The 12,147-nt window shown below is 32.9% G+C and overlaps 1 protein-coding gene across 2 annotated transcripts in view; it reads left to right on the top strand.

Annotated features, from left to right (window-relative positions):
- The window catches only part of ZNRF2 (zinc and ring finger 2), a 108,998-nt gene that overhangs the window by 80,298 nt on the left and 16,553 nt on the right, over positions 1-12,147 (top strand). The window contains exons 3-5 of one of the 2 annotated variants that reach the window (XR_012132232.1): positions 3,713-3,789; positions 9,087-9,192; positions 11,166-11,243. Coding sequence is in view for 1 of the 2 variants with exons in the window: in XM_073238649.1 (XP_073094750.1) it covers positions 9,087-9,192; positions 11,166-11,223 (164 nt within the window). In the remaining variant the exon portion in view is untranslated. Of the gene's footprint in view, positions 1-3,712; positions 3,790-9,086; positions 9,193-11,165; positions 11,244-12,147 lie in introns of those variants that run through there. The other variant, XM_073238649.1, reaches the window with a different exon arrangement.

Below are 12,147 nucleotides of genomic sequence, written 5' to 3'. Positions count from 1 at the left end.
TAGTCTAAGACTCAAGTTTCTGGGCAGTACAGGGATTATTTTCTTCTAATATTTATTATATATTTCTCTGTTCTGTTTTCTTGTGATTCTTGTAATTTCGATATTAGAGCTCCTGGATTTGTCTTCTCTGCCTTATGTTTTCATTCATAATTTTTTGGGTTTTTTTAGAATTACATATATTTATTCTAGATTACTAATTTGGTTTTTTGAAGTAACCTTTCTTTTTTCCTTCCTCTGAAATATAAGAAAATTATGCTGTTTGGTTCTAGGAACTTGTAAAATCACCACCCATCACCCTTCCTTCCCTCTCTTCTTTCCATTCATTGGTTGTGACATACAGTAGGTATCTGTCAGTTTTCAGCCTGGTTCACCTTCATTCACATTGCTATGTGTACTTAGTTTTATGACCTTTCTTTGTTATATGATGTCAGCACTTAGGTAACATGAAGATCTCAACACAAATAGATGTCATATGGTTGTTTCGTTCTCAAATAGAATATACAACGCAAGATATTTTTCTCTTCTGAACCTAGTAGTCATTAGATTGAGCACACACTGAAGCCTTTTTTGAAGGTGTAAAGAAAGAAGTATCCCCGTTTTAGGTGCAGGGGGAGTTGTATCCTCAATCTAGTTCCTCCGCACCTTTCGGGTGCTTTTCAGTATGAGAGTAGCCTTCTGACTGGTAGACCTTGTTCCACTGGGATTCATTCACATACTGCTGTCTGGGCAACTTAAGGATTGGGACCTTGAGCAGGTCCATTAAAAAGAAATAAATCTTTCCAAAGTCAGTATTTTCCCTTTCCTTAGAACAATTTTTTTTTGAAACCATTCAACTTGCCCTTCTTAATACTCATATAGTTTCATTATCTGAAGTTTCAGATGACTCTAGATTTAGAATCTAGATTTAGATTCTCTAGTAATTTTATCCAACAATTAGTTTGTTATTTTAGTAGTTTAGTAGCAGGGTAAAGGGGGATCAATGAACAAGTCTCAGTTGTTAATTTTTACATGACTGTTATTGTCAGAGCTGCTGGTTCTCAGCTTGCTTTTTCAAGATACACTTGAGTTTCACACTTCCTTCTGTTATGTAAGGAGTGGACATTGTAAATACCTTTCCTGTGCATACATACTTTTAATACTTGTACATACTAATCAACTTGTAAGTATTTGTTGGCAAACCTGGATATAGTCTATGTTTTCTGGTTGATTGACTAATGTGGCTCTCTTGGATAAAAAGGTCAGTACACTTAAAAAAAAAAGATTGGAGCTCAGTTGATTCACCAAACTGCAAAGTGCCCAAGTCAGTGAAGCAGCAACCCTCTCGCTTTGGGGCTTTTTCTTTGTCTATTGGCTGTTCATTGTTGTTTAGTATTTTTGTCACCTGCGATTTCGTGCTTCATTAGCTGTTAAAAAAATATTTATCAAGTACTTATTGTGTGCAAAACACTGTGCTACGTGCTGAATAAGCTAAACATACAGGGTTCCGTGTATGTTTACAATTCTTTTAGTATGGAGGTTGCAATGTATTGGCAAAGACTTTATTTGTTTGTCATACACAGTATCAAAAATGCTTTTTGAGTTAATATTTTGAGAATGAGAAATTTCACTTAAAAACCTGAATTTGCAGCTGCTTTAAATATGTATCTGGCCACACTGGGCCTTCTCACATGGCATTCTGCTATAGAAGCAACTGCCCCTTTAGATAGAACTGCATTCACCAGTTTGTTAGATTACCTATTAATCCCTACTAATTACCTATGAAACCAAGGCCATTTCAGTTGACATTTATTGCCACAACTGAACTTGTTTTTCTTATAAAATAGTTAGAAAGATGAGCTGCTACTTGAACATTTTCTGGCTATCCCCCTTTAGGCATTTGAGTTTGTGACCCTTGTACAATGTTTATCAGTAGTCTGCTAGTTATCTTACAGCCTTAGGAGGAAGCAGAAGGGAAAGACCATTACACTTCAGCCTCAATCAATAAAAGCAATAGACATACACATTATAATACTCCTCCAATTCATTCTAACAAAGTGATAGAATCCTAGTTCATAATGATAGATCCGACATAATATGTATTGTTGCATGAGGTAATACCATCTAAGTTGGCATTTTTAATTATTCATATTAAAAACCATGAAATACAAGTATTAGGACCTGCAGTCTATTTGAGGAAAATGAAGGTGAAATAGAGGTTTGTGCATTGTCCAGAGTTCAAGCCTGTTCTTTTTCCATGATACTGCCTTCATTTGCCTTATCTCATTAGTTCTTCAGAACAATCTTAAGAGACAGGTATAGCAGGTTTCATCATTTCTTTAGATTGGAGAAAACAAACTCAGAGGAAGAGTCTTTCTTGCCAGTAATCACATAGCTAGTATTCTGAACATGCCTGCTCCTTGTCAGGTACCATGCTAGATATTTAACAGGCTTTATCTTACTTAAGTCTTACCACTACCCTTTGAGGTAGGTATTCCCTACTGTATTCCTAAATTTGAGGAGTTGGAATTTGAACCTTGAACTGTCTATAAGTAACACTTTTATTCACCATCATTTTACCTAGATTGTTTGACTCCTTTTTTATTGCCATGAAGAACCAAATTATAATTTAATATATCTAATTTTAAAAGTATACAATAATTATATTTGAAAATCAGCCTTTTTGAATTTTTTAGGACTGGTATTTCCTTTCTCCAGTGATTCAAAAAACAAATGAACCTCATACTTTAAAGTATATCCTATTTTTGTATATATTTAGTTTAAAAATCTTTACTTTTTATTGTGAACATCTCATTTAGGAAAGTAGTTGTTTAGAGTTTAGCACATTAATGTAATTGGTTTTAAATTTTGGCTTATTAATCTGTGACAAGGATAGGGCATAGGAAAGTTACTTTAATTTGAAGATTGGGGAATAATTTCATAATTTAATAATTTTTTAGGTGACTTGTATGACTTCTGGCAACTGGTTGGGTACCTAATTTATAAAATACTTAATCATGAGCTAGCCTTTTAGTCAAATTAGGAACAGAAAGGCCCAAGAAAGCTAAATCTAAGTATTGAAGTAGTGTTCCTTTTGTTATTTTAGTTTTTAGAGTTTATAGTTTGAGTTTCATTTTGTTCCACTTGTATTTTCTTGGAGAGTACATCAAACATCAGTTTCCAAAATACTCCTTCAAAGTCATCAGAAGAGTCACAAGTTCTGTCTCCTTTTGAAGAATTAGTCTTAATTTTAAATTGTTTCTAGCAATTCAGATGAAAAGTGGCTATGTGTTTATTAAATTCTCAGTTATATTTTAAAAAAGCATTGATGCAGTAATTCTCAGTAGCTTCTAGACAGAGGAAACCAGTAATTACTAGTTGAACCAGAGTAATGTTTATAAAAATGGTAGAAGTTAACCAACATTGATAAGGAACTTTGAGTTTTAGGCAGCCTAATAAAGGTTATTCCCATGTGTTTATTGGTATATTTATATTAGAGTGACAATGGTAGTTTCCTTCTGTTAAATATCATTTCTAATTCCCCTTATAATGTTGAGTAGAAAAACAGTTTATGGATCTATAATCTAGAATATTTATGTTAACTTCTTTTAAGCCCATTGGAGAGAACTATGTCTGAAAGTATTTATTAGTAAACCTTGTGAGCCCCACTTTTTCATTCTTTGAGTAATTGCTTCTTACTAATGTTATGAATTTTTTTAATTCTTCATTTTTCTAGGGATTATTTCACATTTCAGCTGCTTTTGTTTTCTACTGCTATCATTGAGGGTTCAAGAACAAAAAATAAGTCTTCAGGTAAAATGCCTGATCCATAATAGTGCTTGGCATTGTATTTTGCTGAAAAGATCATACACCTTTTTGGATGCTTGGTCTGAAAATAAAGTTATGATGATTATGAAATTTTCGCATGGAGTTTTCTTGGCTGCCTCTAACAAATTTGGTCTTACTTGCTACTTTTCTTTTTTTTCCAAAAGGATTTTGGCTGTCTGCTTTTTTCATGTTGTCTTGATCTGCAATAACTATATGGATTTGTTCTTGTACTTGCTAAATATTTTAATTTTGCTTATTTGGCTGCTTGGATTTTAAGTATTTTTTGGGGGGGGCAATGCAAATTAAGAGCTTGAGACTGTAAGTGAAATATCAATTTACAGAAGTTTTAAATTAGTTTATAAAATGTATGTTTCTTATCTACTATGTATTTTAAAGTTTCATATTTTACCAAAATAAAATTTTTAAAAATTCAGTTTCTCAGTTTCACTGGCTACATTTCAAGTGCTGTTTTCAGGCTATATGTGGCTAGTAACTACTGTTTTTGGACAGCATGGGTAAAAAACTTACTGTCATCACAGAGAAGTCTGTTAGGACTGTTTTCCCTACCTAGCAGAAGGAATTGAACAGTAAAGGGTAAGCTCATTTCTGATACTAATTTTTAAAAACAGTTCAGTAACTCCAGAAGATAAAGCACATGAACCGACCCATCTTGGGCATAACTCCTCTAAGTTAATAGCCATCCCATCTTGAATATTTCTAATTTAAGTTGCCTGAAACAGTTTATTTGCTTCAGTATTTATGCTATTTTAAAGTGGAATTGTTTCTTCTAGCAAAATTCATGAAATGTGAACAGGATTTAGCCTAATTTTACCTCCTGACCCTAGGACTTACTAGTTTAGTAACTTCTGGTAAGTTACTTAACTCATTTGAGCCTCAGTTTCCTTATGTATAAAATGGAGGTAACATTAGTCACCTCATAGGATTAATAAAAGACTTACATACATCTAAAAGCGTGTAACAAAGTTGACATTTATAATACTTTTAAATGTAGAATGAAGACAGACAATTTACAAATTGAGTCAGTATCATCTGCATGGAGTCATTCCCAGCTTGGCATCTATCTAATTGGTCTCTAAAAGTGGCTGGTCAGTAATAACCATGTAAAGTGTCTGGTAGCCATGGGGGTATTTAGGACATTTTGTAAAGTTGAGACAACTAGAATACCAAAATAGGAAGGAGAAAAAGTAGAAAAATGACTGACTGATTTTGGGGAAGTCTGTAAAGTACTTTCTGATGATGATAATATAAACTACTATTTTGAATAGTGTTTTTGTAACTTGTATTTTTCACTTATTTAAAATTTCACCTCTATAATTTGAGTACTCTTATTAATATTAAGGAAGAGTAAAAGGAAACTCAGGGTCAGCCAACATTTTGAAGGTTACATAGCTAATAGTGAGAATGGAAGTTTTAAGTAGAAATTTTAAACTTTAAATCTTATGATCCTTCTACTTTAACATGCAGTTCCCTTGGTAGCAATTGTGTTTCTGAGGCAAGTGTATATTTCATGTATCTCTAGGGATGAGTTCAGGTATATGTAATGTTTTTTATTATTGAGACAGAATATATACCCAAGTGATGCTGGTGCCCATTGTTTACTGTTCCAGATGTTTACACTTTTGAAAACACAACACGTTTAGTCTCCAGTTCACATTCTTGAGGGTTTCTCAGTTGTTAAGTACTTAGGCAGAGAGGGAATCCAGACTAGCCAATTAGTGGTATTTAAATCTATTAGTGTTCTCTTTTCTGCTGCTCTAATAGTCAGTATTGGCTAGTTAGTAGTCTTCCCTCAGTCTGTTCTAGTCCTAAAGCTTTGAGTCCTTATTGCCGGTAGGTAGTATCTTAATGTTTTCAGTTGATTGGCTCAAGGTATTTAATAATCTTTTCCCAACTGTCTTGAAGGTGTTTCAGTGTCTTGAATTTCAGTGGTTATTCTCAGGTCCGATTTGACTCTGAATCTATCACATTACTGAGCCTCAGAACTTTTCTTTGAATGAAAGGACAGTGTCGAAATGGGGTGGGTAGTAGGGTAGTAGGGAAATACTCTGAGGAAATTCCCAGGCCAGGAAAAATCAATCAAATTGCATAGTGAATTTTCAGAAAGGAAAAGTATCTTCAAACCTACAAAGCCAGATTCTATAGTAAATAAGACTTTCACATTTGAAAATTAAACATTTTCTATTTGAGGCAGTAACTGAGGTTTTGTAGTAAGAGTGAACTGTCTTTTAACTCAAATGTAGTTGAGCAAGCAGTAGCTGTGTTAACAGTAACTTTTAACTTTCTGAGCAGAGATATTTCTCTAGAAGCTGTTTACAATGGATATTGGTTGCTGCTTATTAAAGTGTTATATTAATGTTTTTGGGATGCTCTTGTTTACAGGTGTACCTTTTAACAGTACTGCAAAGCATAATATTAAATGTATATATCATTCTGTTAATTATATGCAGTTTGCATTTGTTTGTTGTACTGTAAATAAATTTTCTTATAAACAGGATAAAACCAAGGCCTTTTAATGTAATTGAAATTTTCCCACTTAAAAGATTTTTAAAAACCTATTGCAATAAAGAAATGAGACTTGGTAGTCATAGGTCAGCATAAAAGTATTATAAGACAGTTATTTTTCTCTGAATAATGCATTCAGAAGCCTGTACTTAAGATTTCTACTTATTTTCATTTGATACTGAGAATCCATTAAATAGATTTATATGGCAAAAATTGTAGCAGTGCTTTTATTTTTTAAAAGCTGGTCAATCTCATTTTCTTAATTTATGATAATTGAGATTTTTATGGCTTAATTAAGGCTTAAATCTATATATATTGTTAATATATTCCAGAAGGTAGAAAATGTGATACCTTTATCAATTCTAAGACACACTTTTTCATACTTTTAACAGCTCTGAAAAAAGAGATACATCTTAAAATTGATTTGTGTCATAGTTTATTTAATAGCATTTTTTTCTTATGGTATATAAAGCTAGTGGTGCATGTTAGAATCATTGATGTCTTAGACATGATAAAAAGTGGTTTATTTTTTAAAGTGTGTTTGTGGAACCTAGATCCATTGATAAGATGTGGCATATCTTTTTGGTGAAAAAATGTAAGTAGTGAGAATATACTGTATTTGGAATTCTGTATCATTCAGTGTTTCCATCAGATCCTTTTCTTTTTGTTCTCACTGTTATCATCCTAGTGTTAAATGACAAAACTAAAACAATGTATTGATGAGTTTGATGTTCTTTCTTAGAGGGAAAACAGCCCATGGATTGGCGGAGTACAGTGCCTAGCAAGCAGGGATTTGGGGCAAGAGCAAGTTATATAGACGATTAGAAGAGAAACATGGAAGTCGGGCGTGATAAGCCACGAGGCCAGGAATTTTTTTTTTTAAGCTAGCAGGTCCTGTTCACCACATCCAGATGCTCTAGCTGAAGCTATAGTTGGAGAGTTGTGGTTGGCCTTAGGCTTCCTTGACAGTGAGGGGAGGGGTTTCTGTAAGTACAGGCTGATTTAGGTTTAGATTTGTGATGTGGGCAGGGCCACGGGGTAGCCTCCATTTTGTGGGTTCCAGTATACTTATGAACTTACCACTAGTTAGGAAAGCAGTTTAATGTAAAGCATCTAACTGTTGAAAGCTATCCAGACAATTAGAGAAAAATGAAGATCAAGAAAAGGAAGAAAGACTTGAGTCAGAGTGGGGGTGGGTGACGTAGGTATAGTGGATGGAACCTCCAGGGTCAAGAAAAGAAAAATGGGGGATGAGTAGTTGAGGGGTTCTTAAGGTACATTTTACATTTACCCACCTTAACTCGTCTAGAGATCTTGTTCTGGTTAAGTCTCTGATTGTGATACATTATCTTTTGAGCTCCCCAGTAGTTAGCTAAAATCATCGCAACCATATTCCCAAGGTTTCAAAACTGTAAATCCTTCTTCCCCATGCCCTTCCTTTTTCTGTGGAAGTTTCCGTTACCCCCTCCAGCCTTTCTGTAAATTGTCTGCTGGTACCTTCCCTTCAATAGACCAAATAGAGTCTGTGTTTCTTCTTAATGCACTGCCTCAAAATGAGTAACTAAAGGAGGAGCTACTTCTTAATGCAGTGAATTTTTCTACAAGAAGGTATTGTAGATACATGCACAATTGCATGGGTTGGTTTTTATGAGAGGTATGGTACTACCAGACAGATACTTAGTTTTAGTAAATGTCTCTACCTTGCTCTTTGAGCATTTATGTGGAGATTGGTGCAGCCTTTCCTCTTTAGTGTATTTGATTTTTATTTCCCAAAACAGTAATTTATTTATTTGTGGTATAAATTCATATTACATGTCCTGCTTTAGCTTTCCATTCTCTGAACTTACTGTGAATGTATGCCCTTCAACAGTTACTCCATACTTTGCACTAATGGCATGTTTTAGTTAATCCTTATTTCAAGAGTCTAAAGCATCTCTAGCTAACAAACTCTATTTTAGACATGATCCTTTTAAAAATTAAAATTTAGTATTAATAAAATATAATTTAAATTAAAATTTCAATACAAAATAACTTGAGAGAACCTTTTTTTTTTCCCTTCCCCAAAAGGAATTTTGGCTTTATAAGGAGTTTTACCTTAAGAGTATTTTAAACAGCACATCCTGCAGAGCCCTTTGGAAGCCACTCTAATTGCTCCCTGGAGTAGGTTTGATATTGTCATGGAAAAGGGTTGAGAAGAATTGTTGCATCTAATGTCAGGTTTCCTTAAAGTCTCCTTCAGAATCTACACAAAAGCTTTGCTTTATTGTATTTTTGAGCAGATTTTTTAAAAAGTTCTGTATTCAGGGTGATTTCTATAACTTAACCCAATTTTTTTTTTTTTTACAATTTTTAAAATTTCAGCATTTTCACATCTTTTCAGCAGTGTTACACTTTAAACTTTTGAACTATCTTGGGCACTTAATTAATAATGCTAATCATAGTAGAAGGAAAATGAATTCCGTATTACAAATAACTGACTTCTGATAAAATTTTATAGCAAAGTCCTTTGCAAGTTGGTGGATTCTGTACTGTTCTTGATTACTATAATGACTCAGTGAAATGTAGATGGAAATGAGACACTGTAAGTAAAGGTTATGAGTACTGTAAGTAAAGGTCAATGAGTTATGAGTAATATTTTAAATATGGGTGCTGAATTTTATGCATTTCTGACAAAATGTGCCAATTAGCACTCTTTGTAAATTAGCATTCATGTAATTCTTCTTTCAGTTTATTGTCCTGAATTTATTCTCTTTTCCCAGAGGATGTACTGAGTAAAGATGCTGGGGAATGTGCAATATGCCTTGAAGAATTACAGCAGGGAGATACTATAGCACGACTGCCTTGTCTATGCATATATCATAAAGGGTAAGTTTACATTAACAAGTTGATATTAGAGTGAAAGTTTCAAACATTATAGTTAGAGCTGAAAAGGTTTCTTCATTGAAATTCCACCCCCACCCCCCCATTTCTTAAAAATTAATGGCCTTGTTTTCCTACTAGAACTAAGATTTAAACCCACATCTGTTTGTATCCAAAATTGTACTTAACTTGTTAACATTTGCTGTGACCCAGGTATTGTCCATAGCCTTTTAAACAGGTTTTCTCATCTAAACCTTGTAAAAATACCATTTTACAATTGGGGAAATAAGCTGAGGGACCAGAGGGAATCTCTCCAAGGCCACATGGCTAGTAAACAAGAGCTGAGATTCCAGCTATGTCTGATTGACTCCAAAGCCTGTCTGGTTTGTCATAAAGTTTCAAGCAAAAGGCAGTTTAAGATAAAAGAAAAAGTAGGTAAAAAAATTAGGATAACTACAAAAGAATAGAAAACTCTAACTTTTAAGCCAATAAAAGTAATAAGGTGGAATTTTATTTAAAGGCAGGGGTTAGGAGTGAGTGAATGCAGAGAGAAAACAGTAAATAGTTCAAAATAAAGAGGCAAAAATAAATCCAATATTAGTAATTATAATAAATCTATATAGACAAAACTGACTAGTTGAAAACAGATTGAAAGATTGTTTCTTAGGTATTTGAAGGAATATCGTGTGGATTGGATATTTTATTTCCTTTTAATTTTGTCCATTTTTAACTTCCGTACCTTCCTGTCAGGATATGAGAATGATAAATATTAAATTTCTCCCTTCACCATAATAGCCAAACCTTCTAGTTTTTGTGGCATATGGAAATTTGGCATGTGTCAACAATGAGAATGTTCAACAGTTTGAATCCTTCTTGGGTAATTTCCTTGCTATTGGGCAAGTTACTTAACCTTTCAAAGGCCTTTGTCATTTATAAAAAAAGTTTCTAAAGACTCATACAAATGATAAGACAGGTTTATCATTTATCACAGTGAAGTAGAACTTTCTGGAGTTGGGACAAGGGAATATAAAATTTAAATAAGGGAATAAATATCTAAAAAAATATAAAATATTAAAAAATTTAAATAAAATATTAAATAAATATTAAATATAAATATTTTAAAAATATTCAAATAATTTATATTAAATAAATATAAAGTTTAAATAAATAAATATAAAATTTAAATGTCTATTGATAGCAATTTATGTGAAAAGGGTCTGGGGTTTTGGAAAAGACCCTGGTGATGATGGACATGTTCTTTATGCTGTCTAGTAGAATAGCCATTAGCCATGTGGCTTTTGAGCACTTGAAATGTGGCTAGTGTGACTGTTTCTTTCATTTAATCTTAATGGATTTAAATAGCCACATGTGATTTGTACTGCATTGGACAGTACAGATCTACAATCAGGATAATTATATGCACCCTGATACTTAATTTCTAGGAAGTCAGGAAATAGTTTATAAGTGCAAATAGAATTTTGTAAGTATATGTCTTACAGAACAGGATAGAATTAAAATAATACATATAAATATGGTCTTTGAAAATGATGCAGTATTATCAAGAATTACATTTAAAGGCTGTTTTTTATTTCATTGACAGGTGGTGTAAACAGGTTAATATTTGCATAAATGAATAACTATTTTGAAGAGAAATATCTGTCCAGCTTTGTCATTTAATTTTGAATATTGGTAAAGAAGTAGTGGTTGTTCTGATTAAACTTTTTGGTAACTTCTTTTGGTAATGGTTGATTGGTTTAAAGTACTTCATAGCATAATTTTGCAAAGATTATTTTCTTAACTGCTTAGAATAATCATAATGCAATAAACATGTCCTTATTTTTCACTTATATATGCCAAATGTGATCATTTAAAATATTGAATTTTTTTTCTGTGAAGATACATTAAAGTTAAGCGTTTTTATTATGACTGTCATATCTAACTAAACGTGTTTGAATTTTTCTGTTTTTGTTCTTTCCTAGCTGCATAGATGAATGGTTTGAAGTAAATAGATCTTGCCCTGAGCACCCTTCAGATTAAGCATCAGCTTCCTGTTTCAGGTAATTCTCATGTTCTAATTACTTTTTAAAGTGTTAACTGAATTATACATTCTCAGCCACCATTTTTATTCATTCTTTTATTCATCAAGGGGGTTGTGTGTGTGTGTGTGTATTCCAGATGTGTTAATTCCTGTATAGAAAACACACATAACAAAGGTGAAGAACAGCTTTCTTGATTCCTGAAGAGACACATATTGAGTAACTTTTACATTTTTGGTACTCTGAAACACATTAGACTGTTTAATTTTAGTTTAATACTTAAAAAAAACCATGAAGTACAATGTCATGATCTCACTTTACCAGTGAGAAACTTGAGGGTCAGAGTAATGAAGTTCCATAACTTTAAGAAGCAAGTTGTACCAACAGTCCAACATCTTTAGCAAACAAAATCAAATTTCATATTCTTATCTATACTTCCAGGTATAGTCTTAGGTAGTGCAATATAATACTGTAATTATAATCATTAGTTAGCATTTATATCCCATCATTATGGCCAGGCATTGTTCTAAGAGTTGTACATCTTTTAATAACTCACCTGATTGTTAAAACCACCCTTTGAGCTCAGAACTCACCATTTCTATTTTGCAGATGAGGAAATTAAGTGATAAAGAGGTTAAGAAACTTGTTAAGGTCACATAGCTAGATCCTTGGTAGAGGTGGGACTTGAACCTATCCATTCTGGCTCCAAACACTGTCCATGTTAGCTACTCTGCTGTTATTAAGTAGGAGCATTTTATTCAAATAACTGCTTCATGGGTTCATTCATTCAGTTTAATCTTTGACCTTTGTATCCTTGGCATATAATGCAGTACCTCTCTCTGTATAGTAGACAAAAAGAAAAAAAGTGTATTTTAAACCAAATACAGAATTTGTTCTGCTCTAATATAGCTTATTCATGATTCTG

Source organism: Manis javanica, chromosome 6 (assembly GCF_040802235.1).
Source record: "Manis javanica isolate MJ-LG chromosome 6, MJ_LKY, whole genome shotgun sequence".
Lineage (NCBI taxonomy): Eukaryota > Metazoa > Chordata > Mammalia > Pholidota > Manidae > Manis > Manis javanica.
Note: the sequence above shows the minus strand (reverse complement) of the source record. Positions and strands in the feature narration are given on the sequence as shown.